Source organism: Cimex lectularius, unplaced genomic scaffold (assembly GCF_000648675.2).
Source record: "Cimex lectularius strain Harlan isolate CLEC.00 unplaced genomic scaffold, Clec_2.1 scaffold3, whole genome shotgun sequence".
NCBI lineage: Eukaryota > Metazoa > Arthropoda > Insecta > Hemiptera > Cimicidae > Cimex > Cimex lectularius.
In genome coordinates this window covers 3115400-3142157 of record NW_019392688.1, presented here as the reverse complement: position 1 = coordinate 3142157, position 26758 = coordinate 3115400, and the positions used below count along the sequence as shown (strand labels likewise).

At 34.7% G+C, this 26758-nt stretch overlaps 1 protein-coding gene across 2 annotated transcripts in view; it reads left to right on the top strand.

Annotated features, from left to right (window-relative positions):
• Positions 1 to 1123: 1123 nt before the first annotated feature.
• The window catches only part of LOC106662326 (transcription factor SOX-2-like), a 74246-nt gene continuing 48611 nt past the window's right edge, over positions 1124 to 26758 (top strand). For both annotated transcript variants that reach the window (XM_014386352.2, XM_014386351.2), the window contains exons 1-2: positions 1124 to 1411; positions 14976 to 15262. In XM_014386352.2, the coding sequence (XP_014241838.1) occupies positions 1341 to 1411; positions 14976 to 15262 (358 nt within the window). In that variant the 5' untranslated portion in view covers positions 1124 to 1340. The remainder of the gene's footprint in view (positions 1412 to 14975; positions 15263 to 26758) is intronic.

Below are 26758 nucleotides of genomic sequence, written 5' to 3'. Positions count from 1 at the left end.
AGAATATGGAGCAGTGAGCGCCTAGAAGAGAACACCAATTGAAATGCTGTTATGTTTACTGATGAGTTCGTGCTCTCTTCAGTGCAGTTTGGAGGAACGGTCTGGGCTGGGATTTACACTGGAGGAAGAACTGGATTGTCGAAGGCAACCTCACCCCAGTCCGTTATGTCCAAAAAATTATCGAGTAATACATTTCTCAAACCAGGGATCTCATTGGCAGGGTTTTTTGATTTGTGGATAGACAATGGCAGACCTCATAGAGGCAGAGTTGATCATCGATGTTTAAAAAACCTGGGAATTTCCCATCTGCCCCTTCCCCATTGTCTCCAGACCTCAATCCCATTGAGCACATGTGGGATGCGTCTCAGAGAAGGATTTTCGATGACCATCCGCAGCTAGTTGACCTGCAAAAACTGAGTGCAGCGTTGCAGCATCTATGGAGTGAAATTCCTTATGAAATTAGTGACAACCTTATTAACAGTATGATATAATAACAGAGGACATAATTGTTTAAAAAATTTATTGTGTCCAATAAACAAAATTATGGAATTAAATTTTTTTATATTGTTCTTTTTCAAAATCACTTAGTTAAATTTTCTTTGTGTAAAAAAACAATAATTTCTTATAAATTTTAATGCTATTTATAATAAAAGTAAAATAAAATGCTAGGGATGGTAAATATTACAAAATTGGCAATATCCCTATTCATTTTTGAGCAGTTTATTTCTATTCTGTTGTCAATACTGCATTTTAAACTGCTTTGTATTTTAAATGGTTCCTAAAAGGAAGCAGAAAGTATTCAAAATCAGCTGAAGTTGTCGGTCCGTAATCTAGGATGTGGGATATCGTACCCGTTCCAAGTTTCCTGGAAGTGGGATTTCAACCCTGTTCGTTTGAGGGTAACTCCAAAACGACTGATCCGGGAGGGGCCGATCCCTGGAAGAATACATTACCCGACCCCCGCCCTTGGATTGGACGGCGACCCGAAGGATAGGCGTGCCCTGGTCCCCTCCGAGACGAAGGAAAAGAGAGAAAGAGAAGGCCCGTTCCCCGAGTGCCGAGGGAGACGGTGAATGGGCCCGTCCCCTTCTCCCACTGATCCCTTTCCCCCACCGGTTAAGAACTGGGAGAATGGGAAATGCTCAGTCAGGTCCGGAGCTGAGACCGGGGTGGTCCGTGTTTTTAGTTTTCCCCATTTTTTTATTTATTTTATTTTTTTCATTTTCGTACCTTTTTCCCCCCCGTTGTCCCAACTTTTTTTGAGTGTCAAGTGACTTCTGTGGTTTGTCTTTAGTTTTATTTTTTGGCCTGTTTTCTTTTATCCGTTCGGCTGGAAAATCATGGAAACCAGGGAGTTGGACGACGGGACGCCGGTCGAACAGAATCTGCCACCGCACTTCTCCGCCTACGGGTAAGATTTTCTAATTTTCAAGAAAATCCCTTTTAAAATAGTCGCAAATTTCAATAAAACGAGAAAAAAAATTCAAATAGGGCAAATAAAAATTCACTTATTTGCCTTTTTATACAACAAAGCGTAAAAACCCCACGATATAACTAGGTTAAATAAACAATTGCAAGTTGTTTCTTATCCAGGACGGACTTCTTGGTTGAAAAAGCACAGTTTAAACAACAAAAATCTCTTAATATTATTAATCAGTTTCATAACATGTAATTTTTTTGTGTGTAAAAATTGTGAAACTTTGGGTGAAAATAACAGAACTTGTCCGAAATGGTCAAATATTCCAGTGATTATTTCGCCAATATTCACCTCAGATGATGTGATACGACGATCCAAACGACCTTTAATCATTTGCATGATTTTAAGATAATATGAAACTTAAAAATAAAAAGATCGGTGAAAAATTGGGTTTAAAAGCGAGACTACGCGACTTGTCAAATATTCATGCACGGGACGATGTCGATTTGTCCAAATTTGACCAATTTTTAATTTTAATGATGTATTTTATATCTATGTATATGTATTTATTCTAACGGACTTTAATAATTTTTATGGCATTACGATGATAATTAAAAAATAAATAGATTTAACCATTTCTAATTTAACCATTATTTATTATACCTTAATGATGGAATAAAATCTTCTTAAAGATATTCAATCATTTTCACAATGTTATGATAATTTGATATTTAAAAAAATGGATCTATGAAAATTGGGGCGTAAACAGCGGAACTACGCGAATTATCCAACATTCCAGTACGGAGGGAAGTCAAATATTTCGATTTGGTCATTATTTATTACACCTTGATAATGAAAAACAAATCTTAAAGATATTTTATCGTTTTCATGATCTTAAGATAATTTGATATAAAAAAACGGATTTTTGAAAATTTAGGTGTAAACAGCGAACTACGCGAATTATCCAACATTTCAGCACGGAGGGAAGTCAAATGTTTCGTTTTAACCATTATTTATTACACCTTGATGATGGAATATAAATCTTTCTAAAGATATTCAATCATTTTCACAATCTCATGATAATTTGATATTTAAAAAAATGGATCTATGAAAATTGGGGCGCAAACAGCGGAACTACGCGAATTATCCAACATTTCAGCACGGAGGGAAGTCAAATGTTTCGATTTATCGATTATTTATTACACCTTGATGATGGAATACAAATCTTCCTAAAGATATTCAATCATTTTCACCATCTTATGATAATTTGATATTTAAAAAAATGGATTTATGAAAATTGGGGCGTAAACAGCGGAACTACGCGAATTATCCAACATTCAGCACGGAGGGAAGTCAAATATTTCGACTTGGTCATTATTTATTACACCTTGATAATGAAAAACAAATCTTAAAGATATTTAATCGCTTTCATGAGCTTAAGATAATTTGATATAAAAAAACGGATTTATGAAAATTTAGGTTTAAACAGCGGAACTACGCGAATTATCCAACATTTCAGCACGGAGGGAAGTCAAATGTTTCGATTTATCAATTATTTATTACACCTTGATCCCAAAAATATTCAATCATTTTCACGATCTTAAGATAATTTGATAATTTGAAAAAATGAATCTATGAAAATTGGGGTGCAAACTTCTTACACGGGGCAAAATGAAATATTCAAATTTTGCCGATAACAAGTTATAATGTTATCAAACGACCTATAAATCTTCTAACGGAAGTGAAATGTTAAGTTGCCCGTGAAAAATGGGGTGCAAATAGGGAAATAAAGGAATGTCAAATATTCCAATAAGAGACGAATAATTAATTATTTCGTCAATATTTACGTCATGATGATGTAAGACGATCATGAAAATTGGGGTGTAAACAGTGAAACTATGATATATTTCAAAATGACACTTGTCAAAACTGACGTCATTATGATGTTCAATCGTCTTAACCATCTTTTAACCAATTCCATTATATTATGATAACATCACAGTTAAAATAAAAGGATCTTTAAAATTGATGGAACAATGCGAATATAGTCAAATATGATGTAGAATATTGAAATTTTGCCAATATTGACGTCATGATGTTGTGAGTCGTTGATTTTAACCCGTCTTTTAATCAATTACATTATATTATGATAACATCACAGTTACCATAAAATTATCTTCATCATTTCCAAGATATTATGATAACATTGCAGAGAAAATAAAACGATGTTCGAAAATTTGTGGATCATCGAGAATATTGGCAATTATAATGCAGACTATTGAAATTTTTTGGCCAATACTGACGTCATGATGATGTATGATCATCCTAACGTTTATGACTTTTCCAAAATATGAACAGTTAACTATAAAAATGTTAGTGAAAATCGGGCAGAAAAAAGCAGTACTACGCGATTTATTAAATTTTTGAATTCGAGGCTATGTATAGTATGGCCAATATTCACGTCAACATCTTATGAAACTATCGTGGTAATCATTTTGATTATTTTCATGCCGTTAATGTATGAAAATTAAAAATAAAAGGATCTGTGAAAATTTGAGCCTACACGGCGAAACAAAGCGAGTTCAAATATTCCAAATTTGACTAATATTTACGCCATGATGATGTGAGTTGAGATCCCCAGCCAAATTTTTAATTATTTTATTAGCATTACGATAATAAGCTAGTTGAAGATAAATAGACCTGTGAAATTTTAGGAAAAGATAGCTGAACTACTCGAACTGTCAAATATTCCAATTTGGGAGAGTCATGATTGAATGATAAAGTCCAATAATCATAAAGTCCAATTGGGCAAATATTGACGGCACAATGTTCTCAAATGATATTTTAAATTATTTTCATGATGTTACGACAATATGAAAGTAAAAAAAAAAAAAAAATTGGGGTGTACACGGCGAAACTAATCTACAACGGCACGAATGATCATTTGGTCAACTTCATGTCTTGCGAGAAAAAAAAAATCAATGCTACGATTTCTAATCATTTTTATGGCATTAATATAATAATAAATTATAATAATAATAATTTATTGATATATTGATAAATAATAAATTTAAAATTATTATGTAAGGAAAATTGTTATGAAAATAAACACCGAAACTAGGCGAATCATAAAACATTCAAATTATTATCTTCCAACTAATTATTTGGCCAAAATTATGACGTGAAACAATCACCCTAAATATCTTTTAATATTAAGACATTATGATAAAATGTGGAATAAATAGAAAATGGAAAAAAGAAACTCAGTTAAAAATGGAGGAATTTGTAAAAATTGGGCAATAAAGAGCGGAACTAGGCGAATGGTGACATATTCCAATTTGGCCAATATTGGTTTGACAATGATGTAAAATGTCCTTTTAACGATAATTAAATTGGGGTGTAAACAGAGGGCCCCAATATTCCAATTTTGGACGAAATCATACATTCCAATTTGACCAATACTCATGTCACAATTATACAAAATAACCATCTTAACGATAATTATATTAATGATATTACAATAATATCAAAGTTAAAAAAAGGAAAATATGAAAATTGGGGTATAAATAGAGGAACTACTTGACCTGTCCAATATTCCAATTTTGGGCGAAATCAGATATTTAAATTTAGCCAATACTCATGTCACATTTATATAAAATAATCATCTTAACAATAATTATATCCATGATATTACAATATTATCAAAATTAAAAAAGGAAACTGTGGAGGTTGAAGTGTAAATGGAGAAACTACTCGAACCGTCAAATATTCGTATTTTGGGGCAAAGTCAGGTATTCAACTTTGATCAATATTTATGTCAATGATGTAAAATTGCCATTTTAACGATAATTATATTCATGATATTACAATAATATCAAAGTTAAAAAAAATGGGGTGCAAATGGAGGAGCTACTTGACTCGTCCAATATACCAATTTTTGGCGAAATCAGATATTCAAATCTGGCCAATATTCATGTCACAATCATGTTAAATAACCATTTTAACAATAATGATATTCTCGATATTACAATAATATCACAGTTAAAAAAAGGAAATTATGAAAATTGGGGTGTAAATAGAGAAACTATTCGAACCGTCAAATATTCCTGTTTTGAGGCCAAGTCAGATATTCAAATTTGACCAATATTTATCTCAATGTAAAATGTAATAAAATGACCATCTTAACGATAATTATATTCATGATATTACAATAATATCAAAGTTAAAAAAAGGAAATTATGAAAATTGGGGTGTAAATCGAGGAGCTACTTGACTCGTCCAATACTCCAATTTTTGGCGAAATCAGATATTCAAATTTGGCCAATAGTCATGTCACATTTATAAAAAATAATCATCTTAACGATAATCATATTCAAGATATGACGATAATATCAAAGTTAAAAAAGGAAACTGAGGTTTAAATGGAGAAACTACTCGAACCGTCAAATATTCCTGTTTTGAGGCCAAGTCAGCTATTCAAATTTGGCCAATATTTTCGTCATAATTATGTCATACGATCTTTAATTATTTTCATGACATGCTGAAAATCAGAAATAAGATGATCCGTCAAAATTGAGATGTAAACAGCGGAACTAAGCGGTTTATCAAATATTTCAATACGGTTCGAAGTCAGATATTTAAATTTGGACAATATTCACTTCATAATCATATAATATCGCAACAATCTTGAACCATGGTTATGGAATTACATTCATGACAATGTTTAAAATTATTTGCTCAGTATAATAGCATTATAAGTTGTTAATAGTGTGTAGTACAAAAATTAAAAAACAATGATTACTGATTTATATAAGCTCATATAGTAGAAAACTGGGAGATTAAGGATAAGGCCAACGGATTGTTACCCAAACTTAAACTGCACATACATACATGCGTGTATAGAGTTTAGCCTATCGCTTCTCCTGATCAACCGGCAATTCCAGCTTTTGTGATTTACAATAAATTACCGGCAGACCTCGACAATCACCTAAGCACCTACCCCTGGTGTTGGCAGTTCAGGGTCAGACCTGGGTCTTTTCCGACCAGCCACCGAGGTCCAGGGGCTTTCAACAGCTAGGTCATTTCAGCTTCCAACACAATCAATCTCCCATTCACACTCACTCGCTATTAAATTCATTCTTTCCTATTTATACGCCATTCACTCAGTATGTGTGGTGGACCTTGACATCCCTACATCACCTTTTACACATATTATATAATTAACTTAATTGAAAATCGCTAGATGGTCAATATTTCACCATCGGCCCTCTCACAGTACACATTCACGCCAATGAATATATTCACTCTCAACGCTAGAAAACTGTAAAGTACAAAGAAAACAACCCCGTTTACTCCAAGAATCGGAAAAGGTGACCCAGATACTCAGTGCCTTATAAAAGTACGTGTCCGTGTACCTCGCATGGCCTATTCTTAATCGGGCGAGGATGGCCCTATTTCTGGATCAGATCCTTCAAAGGCCGTCTGTTGATTCTCGATACGTGACACCTACTAAATTGAAATGTTGGAGTAAATTGCACAATTTATTTTCGTTAAAATATGATAATGATATATGACATTTATTTATATATGAAACCTAGGACATTAAATTGTTAAATTCCAAGAATGTTGAGTTAATTTTCTTTCTTTTTTAAATAGTTAATCGGTAACCAAAATCGTGATTTATAGCAGCCTAAATATTATGATTATACAAATATTTAAAAAATCAGGTATAATCAATTGCCTTACTTTTATATATAATTCTATTATCAAAATATACTTCTTCGGGACGCCATAAAAAATAATTAAGTAATATTTGAACAATATTTTTTCGCGTGAGGGGGAATAGCAATTTAGCGGATCCTTACAACTCCTTACCGAAAAAAATCAATAATTTTTAAATAATTAAGATAAATTTTACATTAAAGTGGTTTGGCAAGTCGGTGAACACATGTTGAACTGGCACTGACACTTAATGGGTCCGTCTACCCTCGCGTGTTTTGACTTAACTCAAACGCTTTTCGACTTTTCGCTTTCTTTAGTGTCGAGTGTAGACGGACCCATTAAGTGTCTAGTGCCTGTTCAACTTTAGTATCGAATTGAATCAAATTTAAAAAAACGCAAAACTGTCTTATTTCGGTTGAACTTATTTACTTAAGCAAAGTTTTGAGATTCTATTCGAGAAAATAACAATCCCACAATGTTTCCACGGCAGCAAGAGCTGTACAACACGTTAAAAAAACATAAATTGAGTTTGATAGGAAATCGTTAATTTTAACTTAATTAGATAAGTCCTTGGTCTCCGCGCTTATCTATTCCAAATCGGAAATTAACAACTAGTTTAGGCCGTTGGTCTGCTTCCATCGAAGGACTTTTTTAATTAATTGTGTCCATTCGACGGCACTCAAGATATCTCGACAATTATGTATCACGTATAATATGAACATTTCTATTGTGTGATTAAAAAAATAGATAAATAAAATCTTAAGAAGGAGTCTGGATTTGTTGGTTTGTAGGAAACGTCGTTTAGATGTGATTTATGACAAATAAGTTTTTCAAGCACATGCTTACTAACCGGCTCGTCACGCATAGTCCATGAATCTTTTTATAGATCCATTAGCGTAATTGTTAAGCAATAATGTAATATATTTCAAGAAAAAGCGTGTAATAAAAGTTTTTTTTATGTGCTGTTATAAAACGCTGAACGTTGCTTTTTGGTTCAAAAGGATTCTGACGATCCGAATTGTGGATATTGATAAAAAGTTCCTTTCTGATGTGTTGCGTTTTGCCTTTTCTTAATTACTATCTAACCCATCGACTTTTTGCCGTTGATGTTGGTTTTTTTAATTATTAATTATTGACAATTACGCGAGACGGTTACCAGTGTTTATTCGTGGCGAGCGAGCCGTGACGGACCCTCCATTCCACGGGAGGGGGGAGCCGAGATCCAGCCGGATTCCTGCCAAATGTGTCCTCGTGGAAGACCTTTTATTTGCATTTTTTTAAAAAATATTTTACGACTTTGTTTGAAAAAATGGCCGAAAGGATATAATTGTACGCGTGCTTTGTGTAATTTGGACAGTTCGGATGTTGTTGTTTTAAGCTGGTTAACATTTTTGTATAGGAATAGGAGCTCTGTGCGTTATATGAAAGAGAGAGAGAGAGAGAGAGAGAGAGAGAGAGAGAGAGAGAGACAGACAGACAGACAGAGACAGAGAGATAGATAGTTAAAGTATATAGTTAGAAATAGAAAGATAGTTAAAGAGACAGAAAGTTAAAACTAGAGAGAGACACAAACAGGTAAAAAAAGGAAGAGGAATAGAGAGAAAGAGAGAGAGAGAGAGAGAGAGAGAGAGAGTGAGTGAGTGAGCGAGCGAGAGAGAGAGAGAGAGAGAAAAAGAGAGAGAGAGACAGATAGTTAAAATATATAGTTAGAAATAGACAGATAGTTAAAGGGACAGAAAGTTAAAAGTAGAGAGGGAGACAAACAGATAAAAAAGGGGAGGAATAGAGAGAAAGAGAGACAGAGATAGGGTGATAGGGAGAGAGAGAGAGAGAGAGAGAGTGAGAGAGAGAGAGAGAGAGAGAGAGAGAGAGAGAGAGAGAAATACAGGTGGGAGAGGGAGAAAGAGTCAGACAGATAAATAGAGAAAGATAGAGAGCGACAAACATATAAAAAATGAAGAGGAATAAAGAGAAAGAGAGACTGAGAGAGAGTGAGAGAAAGAGTGTCAGACAGATAAGTAGAGAAAGATAGAGAGAGATAAACATATAAAAAAGGAAGAGGAATAAAGAGAAAGAGAAACTGAGAGAGAGAGAGAGAGAGAGAGAGAGAGAGAGATAGTTGTGAGAGGGAGAAAGAGAGTCAGACAGACAAATAGAGACAGATAGAGGGAGACAAACAGATAAAAAGAGGGAGAAGAATAAAGAGAAAAATAGACCGAGATAGACAGAGAGTGAGAAGAGAGACAGAGATAGAGAGAGAGTGAGAAGAGAGGCAGAGAGAGAGAGAGCGGGAGAGACGGGGAAGAGAAAGAGAAAGAGAGATATAAATTAGAGGAGAGACATTTGGTTGAACAATTTAAAAACTAATATTTTTGTACTATGTCGACTCCAACCATACTGGTCAGCTTATTCTCGCTTGTTTAATCTGTGATACACATTTCTAATTTTCTATATGAATACCGGAATCAGAAACAGAATTTTTTTTATCTTAAAAACTCTCTCTCTCACTCTCTCTCTCTCTCTCTCTCTCCCTTTAAAATATACACATATTGATGTACGATTTTGAGGAAATAAAGTGTAATTGAATATCATCATTTCAACACTTTGATCATCTCCTTGATCCTGGTCCGCTTGTTCTCGCTGGTTTTGCCTGTCGGATGCATGCGACAATATTCTTCCAAGTTTGGCATTTGGTCTGTGGTATCATGATTTTTTATAAGTTAGATCTTCCAGATCAATCTACATGCATCACCTTCAGATAGAATTGAGTTAGAGGATCCGCAGAAATTTCCTCCACAAGTTTCAAAAAAGAAGCCAAATTTCCAAAATTTCTGTAATAGGGGGCAAATACGACGGAGTGACTTTCCAGGGTTGAAAAGAGGATGAGGAAATATTCCGATTCCACCTCTTGGAAAATTATCTAACTCGGTTGCCATTTTGGAACGTTTTATCTTCGATGCCGTGTACGGACAATTTTGGCACTAACCGATAATACTTTGTACAAAGTGGAATCCGTCGAATTACCACACTTTTGCGGCCAATCCTTGGACCAATAAATAAAATGAGTGTTGGCAGATTCTATTGATAAAAGATTTTGATAAAGCCAAATTGAAAAAATCAAAAAACATTTATCTTTGATGCAGCAGATACAGCACCGTTGTGCGTGTGTATTCATGAAAATTCCTCAATTGTTAGTTTTGCAGTGGGTGTTCAGACATCGCTAGCTATCGTTTAAAATCATCATGATGTTAAATAACCGTGACCGGCCTGTTCATTTGATGATGAGGTGTATTTTAGCGAACGGTCCAAGGAACTTCAAATATATTTACTTTCTTGGTATACGTTTGAAATGTTTTTTTTTAATGAAGCCTAAAAGCTATGAAATATTATGTCAATCAAGATTTTGTCATTTCTTTTATTTTTCGATATTTCATTATTTACATTATTGCTATTTCTAACCATAAGACCGTGAGATAATATCGGGAATTTCAAAGTATCAAGGAATTTTTCCATAATTTCATTCTTACGATAACATACATACACAAAAAACAAGAACTAAGAACTACAAAAAACGAACATACAAACAAACACACTTTCTCTCTATGCATTTTTCAAAAACAAACACCAAAGCAACAGAGAAAACAAACAATCAACACACACATGCATTAAAAATAACAAAACTAATAAATACTTATGAGAACACACAAACAAACTCGCCAATTCGTTTTCTTTTCTCTCTTTTTTACTCACTTTTCTTTCTTATCTTGTTCAATATACATAAAACAAATTCACTAGATCTTTTTCTTTTCTCTCTTCTTTTCTTTCTTCTCTTGTACAATATACATAAAAACAAACTCACTAGATCTTTTTCTTTTCTGTATTCTTCTCCTTCTTTTCTTTCTTCTCTTATTCAATATACATAAAAACTAACTCACTAGATCTTTTTCTTTTCTCTTTTCTTCTCTCTTTTTTCTTTGTTCTCTTGTTCAATATACGTAAAACAAACTCACTAGACCTTTTCCTTTTCTCTCTTCTTCTCCATCTTCTTTTCTTTCTTCTCTTGTTCAGTATACATAAAAAAACTCACTAGATCTTTTTCTTTTCTCTCTTCTTCTCCTTCTTTTCTTAAAACAATATTCAATGATAAAATCTCTCTCTCTTTCGTGAATTGTAAGAGAGGTCGTTAGCAACCTAAATTTGCTAACTTTTTAAAACAGAACGATGTTCATTTATTTATTCTCTATCTATCTCCATTTCTCGGTCTCTCTTCATCTTTCTCTCTCTCTCTCTCTCTCTCACTCTTTCTTTCTCTTTCTCGTGAATTGTAAGAGAGGTCGTTAGCAACCTGAATTTGCTTGATTTTTGAAATAAAATTATATTCTTTTATTTCTTAATTATCTCTCCCTATATTTCTATATATTTCTATCGCTCTCTCTTTCTCTTGTCTCCCCCTTTCTATTTATCTATATACCCCTTTCTATCTACATCCATAACTCCATTATCTATCTTTATATATCTACCTGCTTTTATCTATTTTTATCACTTTCATTATACCTCTCTCTCTGTCTCTATTTCACTGCTTCTGTTTTTCTTTCTTTCTTTCTTTCTCTCTCTCTCTCTCTCTCTCTCTCTCTCTCTCTCTCTTTTTTCTCTCTTCTTCAAGGCAAACCTAACCCAGCATAAAAACACGCTCTGCTCTCTCGCACACTCTCTCATACCACCTGATACAGATTTTAGTAAATTCAATATCCAATAAATAAATTTTTATCTTTTCGAACAATTTTTCACAAAGTATGAAATGTCTTCACGTCAATATTCAATTGTTTATATGGCGGCAAGAAATTTTTTGAAAACTTGTTCAATCAGATCGAACGTTACGAAAATCCATTGGCACAAAAATATGCAAATTAATGTTTTAACATTGCTATGTTAATGATTTTACAAACTTACATAAATCACTGTATTTACTCAAAATAACACGGTTGGATTTTGAGTTTGGAAATGTTTTAATAATTCACTCGAACTAGAATACTACGACGTATATGAAATTTGGAAGGCTGATTCCTAAGGACCATAAATTTCTTATTTTTATTTCAATCATTGTCATAATCCACCTTTTAAATATTATTTAAGGTGGATTCGTAAAGACAATATTGGCTTTTTTGTGAACCTTACGATTGTGTGATATGAAAATGTTAAAAGTTTACTTACTTACTCAATAATTTGGTTTATAATATTTTAAATTCTCGAATTATATTGAACTTTTTTTGCAATTTGATCAACCCTGGTAAATTATTTTATATGTTGAATTTGATTGATCAGATTTCTAATCAATTTAGCATTATCAAGGTTTTAGGTATTTTGGTTGTGTTTTTGGTCTCGAGTTCTTTTTCTCCGCGTTAGAATCGTACATTCTCACCTAGAGATGTCTTTTCCACCTGAAGACATGCCATTTGATTTGTCCATTGAGGTCAGAATATACCACATAATTTTTGTGGTAATTTCAACTTCGAATATTATCATTTCTCATTTGGCCCGGTGTTTCCGAATGAGCATAAAATTTGAAATTTCAAGGATCCACGTTATCTCGGCACTGATCTGTCACCGTCGTTTGTTTGCCCTCGGACGGTTTTTATCAGTGCTACCCGGCGGGCTCCTCTCCTCCGCAGATAACGGCGACTTTTTTCTTGATTTGTGGCTGATTTAAGCTACAAGCAAACACCCGTATTTACGAGGAAAGGAAATGAGACACACAAATCAGTAAACGCGTCTCAATTAGCGAGTTTCGGCCTCGATTCAAATTCACCGATTGCACGGCGAGACAACCCGGACCACGGGGACAAACAGATGAGAAACTAACGGAAACGTTTTGATTGTAGAGATTTTTAAATAACTGCTATGATCTAGTAATAAAGACATAATCTAATGATGGAATCTGATTAGTGCAAAGCTATCGGCCTTGGGTGACCCCATCACGGCCCCGAACCGACAAACGTTACAACATTTGTTGAGATTTTTTAAAAATTAATAATGTAAACAAAAAACGATTTACAACAATAAGTGAGTGATCGTCATTGATTTCGACATTAATTTATATTTATTTATAGCGGAACGTAATAGGGTGAAAACAAAAATATACCCCATTAAAAATAAACGATTACTGAATTCTGAATGTACATTCAAAATTTCAGGAATGAATGATAAAATTGATTTAGTCTACTCTCTCCTCTCCTCGCATCTTCTTTTATTTATTTGAGTTTATCACACTGACCACTCTGCTTGGAGTGGAGAAAAGAGGTGTGTGTGACGTGAGAGTGAGCAACGAACATGCAACGTATTTGTTCTTTTATGTGCGCATTTGTTTTGGACTGTTTTATTTGTTGTTGTTTGACAGTTGTACATCACTTTTGTTTGAATATCTGGGTAGGTAGCAGTACATTTTTCCATCTTTCTGTCCTCTGTCTATCTCACTCTCTCTCTTCCTCTCTCCCTCTCTATTCTCTCTCGGTCTCCCTGTCTTTATAACCCTGTTTGTTGTTTGTTTCTGTATCTCTATTTATCTCGTTTTCTTTCGGCCTGTCACTCTCTCTCTCTCTCTCTCCCTCCATCTCTCTGTTTATCTTATTCATGTACAGTATACAGGTATATTGAAATAAAGATGAAGCCTTGTAGGTGATCCCCGATCTCTTTATTTCAATATTTACCAAGAATGCCGTATTACACTCAACGATAGTCATAGGTATACTATTATTATCCAACTGTCTCTTTATTCATTCACCTATTCTATGTACAGCCATCTACCTTTCTTTCTTTAAATCACATTCTCTCTCTCTCTCTCTCTCTCTCTCTCTCTCTCTTTCTCTCTTTTTCTTTCTTTCTCTTTCTCACTCACTCACTCACTCACCCCATCTCACTCTCTCCCCCTCGAACTCTCTCCTCAAAATCATGTTCTATCTCTCTCTCTCTCTCTTTTCTCTCTCACTCACTCACTCTCCCTCTCTCTCTTTCTTTCTTTCTTTCTTTCTCTCTCTTTCTCACTCACTCACTCTCCCATCTCACTCACTCACTTACTCTCTCTCTCTCTCTCACACTCTCTACATCTCACTCTCTCCCCCTCGAACTATCTTCCTCAAAATCATGTTCTATCACTCTCTCTCTCTCACTCTTCCTTTATTTCTCTTTCTCTCTCTTTCTCACTCACTCACTCACTCTCCCATCTCACTCTCTCCCCCACGAACTCTCTTCCTCAAAATCATGTTCTATCTCTATCTCTCTCTCTCTCTCTCTTTTCTCTCTCTCTCATCCACTCAATCTCTCACTCACTCTTTCTTTCCCTCCTTTTCATTGTTTGTATGGAACACATTGATTAACTTGCCAATTGCTTTTGTTTTAATTATCAATTACTTTAGTGCCTTTGGCCTACAGTAGATAATTTATATATACCGTACTTTTTCTGTCAAGTAACATAATTTATCATTTCTATTTGATATTTTATGCACATATATTTTAAATAATTAAAAAAGCAGGTTTTTTTTCGTCAATAATTCATTTTGTCTTACTTGAGAAGTTCAATTCTTGGATTTTACTCCAAGGTTAACTCTTAAAGGGAAATGGCTCATCGTAAATATAATAAAAAATTATATTAAATTTAATATAATTATCTTAAAATTATAATAAAAAATATATATAAATAAAAAAATGAATAAATCATTAACGTTTGCATATATTGCAAAAGTAGATTGTTTAAAATGGCAATTGGTAATTTAACTTTTAATTTATCTAATACAATGATGCTTTTAATAATTTTGTTATAACTAGTTTTGTTGTTGTGTTATAGGGATTATAATCCTTCCTCGCCGCTCTACAGATCTCCTTACGTCCCCTACATCCACGAGGAGCTGGTTCCAGCCTCCCAGGCGATCCCTGGGCCGGGGCCGGGTCACGACTGGGAGCGGGCCCTCTCCGGCGGGCCCTCGTTCGAGAAGAAAGCACCTTCCGCTTCGGGCAAGGAGCAGAGGATACGACGGCCGATGAACGCCTTCATGGTCTGGGCGAAAGTCGAGAGGAAAAAGCTCGCCGACGAGAACCCGGACCTCCACAACGCCGACCTGTCCAAAATGCTAGGTAAGTGACATCAAACAAACGTTTTACTGCAAAGGAAAGCTACGCAACTTTTATGCATCTCGTGGGATTGAATGTTAGCTCTAAAACGAACCAAGTTAGTTACCAAGTTAACTTGATAGTGCAGGGATGCTTCTCAGATGTGTTATCCAAGAAGACAAGAATAATAATCACTTAATTATTGCTTGTAGTTTTGTTTCCCTGTTGTTTCCACTTTTGGTGGTTATTTCGGTTCATTTGACTTTTTAAAAAAAATTATTTTTTAAAACTATTATTTCTTAAAGAAAGACACGTTGACAAGGATGGACACTATTAGAAAATTAGGTGGTAAGTTCCTCGGGTAGAGAGATTTTGCTGATAAAATTGGTCCATTTGCATCTTTCATTTGTGAGATAATTGTGAGATATCCGCTAGGTCTGCTGCAAGGTGAAACTGTACCACAAATCTTCCGATCCTTTGTATATCAGTTGTTGACAGAAGAAGACCGTCGACTAACTACTAAAGTTCGACTCTAACAAAATGAAGGCAGATATTGATTGATCTGTGATGATCAAATTTCAGATTTATCACCTCGCAGACATCATCGCATCTTATAATACATATTAGTTTTTTATTTAATATTTTTATTACAATGTGTAATTTTATTTACTCCATGAAATGAGTTGAATTTACAAATGACATGGATCATGGATGATAGGAGTTAACGTGGTTTTTTTCCCAACTATATGCGAGGAATGATCCTCGTTTAGTAGGTCACAAGGCCATCTCTTCTGTTTGTTTGGTGGGATTTAAGGGTGGTCTCTATTGGATAAGAATTGGTGTGGGAGGAGGGTTTTGTGAAAGTGCAAGATGTTTTGGGAATTATTTTTTGCTCGAAAGGGATTTCGAGGTCATTATGAAGAATGTCGTTGGAGACGTAGTGATCCTGAGGACTTTGGACTTTTGGACGGATTAGCGGTGCCCCGCAGTTCTAGTCCGTATGTCCAAATTGTTTTTTGTAATATCTTGTAGATTGTCAGTTAGTTTTTCGTTGAAAGTTAGATTTGTGTGACATTTTAAATGCCTGTCGTTTTAGTCGTGTGGGTTGCAGGTTAGTGGTTTCTATTGGATGAGGATTGGGGTGGGTTTTGTGAAAGTGCAAAACATTTTGGGGATTATTTTTTGCTCGAACGGGATTTCGATGTCATAATGAAGAATGTTGTTGGAGACGTAGTGATTCTGAGGACTTTGGACTTTTGGACGGATTAGCGGTGCCCCGCAGTTCTAGTCCGTTTGTCCAGATTGGTTTTTGTAATATCTTGAAGATTGTCAGTTAGTTTTTCGTTGAAAATCAGATTTGCGTGACATTTTAAATGCCTGCCGTTTTATTCGTGTGGATTGCAGGTTAGTGGTTTCTATTGGATAAGGAATGGTGGGTTTGGTGAAATTGCAAAACGTATTGGGGATTATTTTTGCTCGAACTGGGGATTTCGATGTCATAATGAAGAATGTTGTTGGAGACGTAGTGATTCTGAGGACTTTGGATTGTAAGGACTGTATTTCTTGGATTTTGGACGGATTAGCGGTGCCCCGCAGTTCTAGACCGTATGTCCAGATTGGTTTCTGTAACGTCTTGTAGATTGTCAGTTAGTTTTTCGTTGAAAGTTAGATTTGCGTTACATTTTAAATTCCTGTCGTTTCAGTCGTGAGGGTTCCAGGTTGGTCTTGCGTCTTGATAATACCCAAGGTAGCTATCGCAGTAGGTTTTTTGGATGGGAGGGCTATTGAGGACTGTTATATGAGGGTTTTTCTTCAAAGGGTAATGGGTGCTTTTGCTGTCATCAAATTTTATACGGTAGTGCTCCTTTCAGCTACTTGTAGAACACGTGCCTGGAACTCCTCCAAAGCAATTGTGGTATCAGGTTTAAATACATAAATAAATAGCCTGATCGTTTTGATCACTCTGTCTTATTTTCACTACTTTCAGACATTATCTGGGTGTTATTTGGTAAATGGCACTTGGGAAAACTTGAAGACTATCGAATAGTCAACCTCGCATCATACTTCACTTCTTTCGACCTAAGAAACTGATCTAATTCTTCTCATGTTCGTGAAATGCTTTATAGATTTTAAACCGTTTTCAATTGATGTTTTTCAAACGGTTATTCGCTAATAAAATCAATAAATGAACGATTATTCCTAAAATTAGTCGAGATAAACGGCCAAGTCTGGAAAGGTCCGCTGCGTCACTTATCGCCGTACCGCATCCAAGCCGTTATCAATTATCGTATTATCAACGTAAACACAACAACGTCAGCCCACTATTTTGATTATTTGACTATTGTTTTGGAAAATAACGAAACGGTTCATTCATAAACGAAGGAAACAAATTTAAAAAACGAATTACGAACCTACAACGATGGTAAATGTACAATCTATCTCGAAGTGTACAAATAGCAAACAGTTTAACAGAAAGCAATGACTTAAAACAAATAATTAAACAACAAGAAACGAGGTCAATTTGCTCTGAAAACTATCTCGCTCAGGAACAACGCACTCCAGCTTTTTAAAATAAAAACCGAAAAATGTTTAAATGAAATGTATCTATGTAGATATAAATAAATATATTTACAATATAACAATGATAAAATTCGTATTCAACCCTCATTCAGATTGACTAGAAATACCGAATAATCTTGGTATATACCTTTACAAAAATTATTACCAAATACGAGCCAGTTGAGAGAACATAGAACTGCAATGTAGAAATAATTAATTAAATGATTATTTGGAGATCGTGGGATGCGGACTGGTGTGAGGTAGGTTTTAGAAAAACATTTTCTTTATCGTGCCAATGTTTCGATATTTATTGAGATCATCTTCAGATACAATAGATATAAATACTTGTAAAATGTAGAAAAAAATGAATTTGTACAATGCAATTTTTAAATTTTATCAAAGTATTTGTACTCACTCAAAGTGTTTGTTTTCTGTGTAGATGTGTCATTCTTATGTGTCGTTTTTTTCCCATATCTGACATGTATTTGTAAAATTTAAACAACATTTATAAATCCCAGGCCTGAAGATGATCTCAATAAAGATCGAAACGTCGGCACGATAAAGAAAATGTTTTTCTAAAATCTACGTCTCACCAGACCTCTCCTCACGATCTCCAAATAATCATCGGCTAACGGTCACTAAACACCACACATAATTAATTAATTTTCTTGTTTTTATTTGCTTTAAAAGACCCATTATTGTAGTATTCTTGTTTAGTGTACAGTCCAAAGAGAGAGGAAATCGAATTAATAATTAAGGACTTGATCCAATTTTGATCAATTTGGGGAGAACCTTCATTTTGAATCTCTTTTTAAGAAATGAACGGTGTATTTCATTTTAAAAATTATGTTCTAAATCATGTCTTTATTAATGAATAGACTACATTTTCTAAAGGAGCCGAGGCTTCATATTTGCTAAAATTGTCGACCTTGTTCTGAAACTTGATATTCAAGCCTAGAAATTTCCAAATTTAATGATTATATGAAGAAAAGAAATTGCACTGAAATAAGTAAAAAAATAATAGTTAATCATTACTGATTACTGATATGCTGAAATCTGCACATGCACGAACACACATACACATATTTTATAGCTGTCGTATACTACAATAATTATGATCCCTTTGAGTTAATAAAAGATAAATAAACTTTTCAAATGAAGGCAGAAATTTGTTAAATAGGGACTCTTTGCCAAGTACATGTTGGAACTTTGAAAGTGCTTAGTCGCTTAGTTTCCGCGCCTGCAGGTTCTTTTCCTTCCTGGGACCGAGGTTGAGCCGCAAGGGTTTCCACAGCTAGTTCATTTCAGCCTCCAACGTAATCAGCCTCCCATTCATACTCTGACACATTGTTAAATACATTCTTTCTTATTTACATTCCATTCACTCAGTTAGGGAAGTGGAACACGAGATATTACTCCGTTATACTTCACATTCATTATATAACAACTAATTGAGGGTTGATGGGGTACTCAATATTCCGCCACTGGCCTTAACACACTGCACATTCTCGCTAATAAATACATTCACTCTTAACATACACTAGGACAGAAAAATTTCACTCGATGCTGTGCTCAAACACGATTCTCATAACAGGTGTCAATCTTACACGCTCTCTATTTGGAGCCAAGAAATCGTACCCGAAGTACGTGAGACATTCAGCAATCTTTCCCTATATGCCAGAGACATAACAGGCATTGGCCCAAAAGTAAATGTCCGCATGTCAACCTCGTATGGCCTATTCTTAATCGGGTGAGAATGACCCTGCTTCTACGATTCAGGTCCTGCGAGGGCCAACTATCGACAGTGCTTCTAATACGCAAAAGCTTTTCAAATTAAAAATAAATTTTGCCTCAATTAATAGTTTTTTCTCATCGGTCAGCCAATCAAATTAAGTTCGTGATAAAGGCTTTAATCCAGAAGCAAGTGTCCTCCAGTCGGCCTCGCATGGCCTATTCTTAAGCGGGTGAGGATGACCTTGTTTCTACGATTCAGGTACTGCGAGGGCCATCTATCGACAATGGTTCTGATACGCAAAAGCTTTTAAAATTAAAAATAAATTTTGATTCAATTAATAGTTTTTTCTCATCGGACAGCCAATCAAATTAAGTTCGTGATAAAGACTGCTTTAAAATTGTGTGCGGGTTATTACAAATGAAATTTTAGTTTTTACTTATCAAGAGAATTTTTTTCATCAAAATTGGACACGATGATTCGGCCATTTTGATCACACAAAATAGTGTATCAATAAAGAACTTTATGGTACTTTGCTAGCTTTACCAGAAGTCTTTTCAAGGTGACTGCCATAAAATGAGCAAGCATATGCTTTACAGTTAGTCTTTACTTTTTATAATTTATAAAATGGATTTAGATTCAAAGATAAGTCAATTGATAGAAGTAGTTGAAAGGTTATTAGGGTACTTTGAGTCTACTTTTATTACTTTCTTAACTTACCTAGTTACGTCCTTAACAGAAGTTGAAAGATTGCTTTTGTCGAATTTTCCTCGAACTTACCTTCTTCTTTCTTGACGAAATGTCCAGACTGATTTTCCTCCTTTTTCCCTTCTAGGACAAACGGAACCGAAATATTTCTCCCCCGACCATCGCGGTTTTTGCCCTTCCTGCAGGGGAAATGTTTAATAACAACACCATGGGAAAATGAACCGCGGGAAATGGGTCTTGGGAATCTTTTCTCCCGTTTTCCCTGGGGGAAAGGGCGTACCAAGTTACGCAAAATCCCCAGGAGGGAAAGACACACGCACGTATTTTTTTTCTTTTTTTTTTAAGTAGTGTAATTAGAAAATTACAAGGTCCGGTGAAATCGTACGAATTCATTAAGGGTTCGCTTTTTTGAGAACGCTTGATATGCGGATTAATCATTTTTGGCGGGGGAGGGCAAAAGGTTGTTGAGACTAAGCATTCAACTTAGTAAATTTTATGGCAGATTGTTTAAAATAGGTTCCTTAAGTTTGTGTAAGTTCTAAAAGCAGTGGTACAAAGTCCTCAGAGTAAATGTTTATTTCTTTTCTCCTTTCTTTTTGTTTTTCTAGTTTGTTTTGTTTTTTTCATTTTAGGGTTTGGTATCTGATTTTTGTACTTCTTCCCCCCAGATGTGGAAAGGAAGAAAGTAGCATTCAATAGGAGCAAGAGTTGTTTTTTTACCAACCATAACTTCCCATTTCTTTCCAGTCTTTCTTTGTGCTTCTGGCACGTCTGTTTGTTAATTCCGAGCTCGAATTTCCCATTCGGGTGCCGGGGGTTTAATGAATTCCGAATGAGTCCCTTCAGCGGAAACAAGGCAGGAAGTGACTCTCGGAGCTCCAGAGATCCCCCCGCCACGATAAAAAGTCAGGGGCGAAGAAGCTCCTCGCCCAGAGACAGGTGCTACACGCCGAAAACTCTTTTCCGGGGGCCGGACGCTAATTTTAATAAACGATATTTAAGTCCGGCCAGGGACTTTCTCACGGGAACGAGGAAGGACGGTGTAAGGTCAATGCTTCCAATTTGTCAAAAACAATAGCCATAAAATACTTTCTATAATTATAAACAAAAATAATTATAAATAAAACACGATAATGTATAAAAATACCATCTTCTAACATAACAGCCCCATTTAGTATAACAGCATCCACCTAAGTTTAAAATCCCACTACAAACATGGTCAGTATCGTATACAACGAAACATACTCATAAAATTAAAAAAAAATATCACGATTTATTGAAAACAATGAAAGACCTTCTCATAAAAAATACTTTACGATGTGCTTCCGTTGATTGTCGAGGAATCGACGTCCATGAATCATCCACCACTGTTAACATATTACAAGAAAAAACAATATTAATTATTTTTAGGGTTGGTTAGGGATGGTAAAATGTCGAAAACCACGTTGACTTATTCACCACCGAATTATACAGGGTGTTCTGCTACTCGTGTTACAAACTTTCCCAGTAGATTCTACGTTCAAAATGGAACGAAAAACTCCTAATTAACTATCTTCCAAATCTCAACAGTTTCGGAGTTATTCTCCTTTTTCTGATTTTAATATTTCAAGAACTTGCTTCAAATAAAACAATGATAACTCCAAAACTAAAAGGTTTTGACAAATCCGTTGATACCATTGAAAACTACGTTAAATTTCCAATAAGATGTGATCAACACTAAACTTATAAACTTTGGTGAAATATGTGTTTTAGTAGCCAGAACTTTCAACAATTTTTTTTTTCGAAGTTGAAAAAATTACTATCGTGATTCTAAACTACTATTTCCAAACCTAGAGGCCAGCAAATTTCAGAAAACGTACTCAATTTAATATTCTTTTTAGTGGTGTAATTGCTTTTTTAATTACTTTGTTCAAAGATGAAGAAATTGATGAAGGAAAGGAGAAAACCGTCGTGGTTGACGGATTGGTAAGGTCGAAAGATTAATAATAATAAAAAATAAAAAAACCTTACCAATCCGTCAACCACGGTTTTTTCCTTTCCTTCATCAATTTCTTCATCTTTTTAAAAAAAACTACTTAAAAAGCAATTAAACCACTAAAAAGGATATTAAATGGAGTACTTTTTCTGAAATTTGCTGGTCTCTAGGTTTGGAAATAGTAGTTTAGAATCGCCGTAGTAACATTTTCAACATTGACAAAAAAAAATTATTTTTCAAAGTCCTGGCTACAAAAACGTTTATTTAACCAACGTTTACAAATTTAGTATTAATCACATCTTATTGGAAATTTAACGTAGTTATCAATGGTATCAACGGTTTGTCCAAAACTTTATAGATTTCGGGTTATCATTGTTTATTTGAAGCAAGGGCATGAAATCTTAAAAAATCAGAAAAAGGGGAATAACTCCGAAACTGTTGAGATTCGGACCAAAGTCAATTAAGATTTTTTGGTTGCATTTTGAATGTAGAATCTACTGACAAAGTTTGTAACACGAGTAGCCGAACACCCTGTATATAATTAAATTATTTCATTACTGCTAAGGCTTACAATGAGCCGTGTACTTAGAATTGGGTGATAACCCAGTTGCTTGTTCGTCTCGCACCTGGCTATTCTCGTATCGCCTGGTTTACGTTTCACTCATTCACGTTTCTGCTTCATGCCATCTTCAGTGTGGAATTGTATATCGTAAAATTAAACATATGTATAATAAGATAACAATTTTCATTTCAATATATATACATTTCTCCTCCGATCATTTGGCAGACCTTGTAAACTAAATTGGCATATTCTTTATTTTGGGGTTTCTTGTTCGGTGGTTTGTCTCCGCGTTGGTTAGAAGGAAAACCTTGTATAGAGTTGAAACGTGGCTAAGTCTGATGACCAATCATCCAAAGAGCAAGTAAACCAGCAAGAATAATAGACAGACACTGTTTGGACACTTTTCTTTTCGAGGTATACTGTATAAATATAGTTTAGTCGGTTGCGATCATCTTGGTCTGTCTGCCTTCGGTTTTGATCAGTCGAGTCCTTCTATAAATCTGTAAAACCTGAAAATCAGTGAGATGATGAATGAAATGATGCGAGACAACTGCAGGTCCTAAAAGTCGCAGTCCCTAATTTATTTTGTTGTATTTTTTTTTTTTTTGACATCTACAATCCCTTGTCTGTGTGTTATTCTGTCAGTTGCGTCCATTTATATTTTCGTAAAATGAAGAAAACCAGCGGATATAGACAAACAGATTGATCCAAGACTATAAACGCCTGCATTTTATAATTCAAACGCGTTTCAGTATCTTCAGTGGTCGGTCTGTGAGTTATTCCGTCTGTCATGTCCATTTTATGCTTTTATAAAATGGTAAAAACTGGCGAGCACAGACAGACTGTTGATCCGAGTCTATAAAGGCCTGCATTTTGTAAGTCAAACGCGTTTTAAGTGTTTTTATAATCACAGTGGTGTGTCTGTGTGTTATTGCGTCCGTCCTGTCCCTTTTAAGCTTTCGTAAAATGACAGGAACAAGAGAAAATAAGCTGACATGTAAATCGTCGCAAAAATATACGTAAGACGCATTTAGGTGTTATGACATCCTCATTAGTTCTTGTGTTATTAGCCAGTCGTGTCCTTTTCGCATCAGATTGTAATAAAATTTGACAATTTTTCCTTTCCCCAGTGGTCTGTACGCTTGTTATTTTGCCAACAGTGTCCCTTTTTCAAAAATGTTTAACATGTCCGAAGTCCGTCGATTGCAAAAACCAGAGAGAATTGGCCAACCAGTTGCTATCGACATGGAAATTTTGTCGTTTGTTGATTTCTATCCCAGTAGTTTTGTTTGCGTAGTTCTTCGTCAGTCGTGCCCCTCTTATAAATTTCATAAATTGATAAGTCTGAAGATCCTAATGCAAGCAATAACCAGGGTGTAATATATAACTTTTCACTTCATCAGTGGTTTGTCTGCGTATTATACCAGATGCCGAAAATGACCACAGTTGATCGAAAACCACCAAAATAAAGTTATGCAGTATACCAAAACTTATGGTAGCGATCTTCACCAGACGAACCAAGCATTTCTTGTAATTATTTCTATCCGTATTAATATTTTGTTTTTGTATTTTAAAAACACCGTCCGTATTGTGTTCATGGCTTTTTGCTTCAGTCAAATGGGTTCCTACTATACCATTACAATAATGATTGTCTGCCCTGTTCCTCCCTATATGTAGTTCTCCTTCCTGGAGAAAGGAAAAATTATGCAGCCCCCTCTTTTCAATTATTCCTATGGAGTCTCCATAAAAAGAGGAGAATAGTAGCAAAGGTGATCAGTTATGATCGAGCTGGCCTCACGTTAAATCTAAACTGAACGAGAACAAAACTTGGTCTGCGAATATTTAACAATCGTTTTACACAAAAAAATAAAGATTTGAATTTGTTTTAACTATGTGCGTAAATTAAGCGTGTTTTTGTTTTGAATATTTGTCAAATCCAAAAGGTAAAAATTGGAATTGAAGAGATTGAAGATGTGGTCTTTGTTTTTGAAGTGGTCGCGTCGACTGGATTATTTTAGGCGGCGAGGTCCTCCTTTCGTGGTGTGAAAAACCGTGTCGAATCCCGGGACGGCTTTTCGAAGGAGGTTCAATCCGCTTTTTTTCCCGTTTCGAAGGTCCGAGGAGGTTTTTTCACTTTTCTCCCCGTCCCGGGACTAACGGGGAGCCGATTTCTGCCCAGTCACTACGGGCGCTCTTTTTTCGGACGGGCAGGATTCCGGGGGGGGAAAAGGCACGGGGTCACCTTCGCCCTGGGAGATGTTTCCTCCCGGAAATAAAACACGGCTGGAATAAAACAGCACATTGATTTGATGAAATCCGAGCGAAGGTACCGTGAAAGGAAAACCACTCAAGAAATGTACATCCTTACAAACGTTCAACTTCCTTTGCCGACCCAACATCTTAAAAACATACATTATTCCAAAATTTCTAACAAAATTCACATGATGGCAACACTCCCTAATATTAAGGTCCTCGACTGCTGTGAATTTTCTAAAAGGTTCACATAGACACTGCTATGATCTAACGCATAAGTTGCGTAAAATCTTAAAAAAAGAAAACAGAAAACAATATAAACTCTCACAGACTGGAAATCATTAAGCCTCTTCACTTGTGCAACAGTCGCTAATAAAGGATCGCCCAATTTGAATAAAGTCACACTATAAAAACTGTAAAATTCTACTTGGGAACCATTTTCTAAGATGATAGCATCACAAGTAAATCATCATCACTATACCGGAGTCGACCTCCGCCGCCGACAAGTTGTTTTGTCAAAACGAAGACAGTGGAAAATAATCGTTGTAGGTTAACCTACAAATCGCCTATTAATTTCTTGAAGATAGGAAAATATAGTTCAATAAGAAAAATCCTTTCGTTCCAACTATCACACCCAGAAAATAAAAATTCCATTCCAATTTCAAATCTAAATCCTTAAGACACTGTGCTTCAAGATGAGACGAAAATCTTAGGCAAATTAATGCATCCTGATTAGTACGAAATCGCCAAATTAATAAACAATTAATATTTTAAAATGGCTTAAAATAAAGTAGACAATTTTGAAGAAATACAATCTGGGAAAATTCGTCCAAAAAGCAACTGTCTTCTGAACCTGAGACAGAGGTCATCATTTCGTCACTGCTACCAGATAATTATGAAAGCCCGAACATTCAAATTTAAAATTGTTCCTCCAATAGATCAATTATAGCAGAAATTTAAAACAAAATTAAATATCTGTTTTAAATAAATTTAAAATAAATTAAATGTAAAAACAGAAAGTTTTACAATTAATAAAGTAGTTAAAAAAAAAGAGTTGATTATTTTACCAATATGAGGGATGCTTTACCAAGTTATCTGCTTAACACATATGTGATTATGATTATTTGGTTTTATTTTCACTATTTTTGGGGCTTAAATTTTGTTGTTCCTTACACTTTTAGATTTATTTGTATAGAAAACCCGAACATTCAAATTTAAAATTGTTCCTCCAATAGATCAATTATAGCAGAAATTTAAAATAAATTAAATATATATTTTAAATAAATTGAAAATAAATTAAATTTCTGTTTTAAATGAATGTAAAATAAATTAAATCTAATAACAGAAAATGATACAATTAATAAAGCAGTGCAAAAAAAAACAATAAGGGCAAGTTTTGATTATTTTACCAATATGAGGGATGCTTTTCCAAGTTATCTGCTTAACATATATTTGATTATGATTATTTTGGTTTTATTTTCACTATTTTTGGGGCTTAAATTTTGTTGTTCCTTATACTTTTAGATTTATTTGTATAGAAAGCCCGAACATTCAAATTTAAAATTGTTCCTTCAATAGATCAATTATAGCAGAAATTGAAAATAAATTAAATATCTATTTTAAATAAATTGAAAATAAATTAAATTTCTGTTTTAAATGAATGTAAAATAAATTAAATCTAAAAACAGAAAATGTTACAATTAATAAAGTAGTGCAAAAAAATAAAAAATA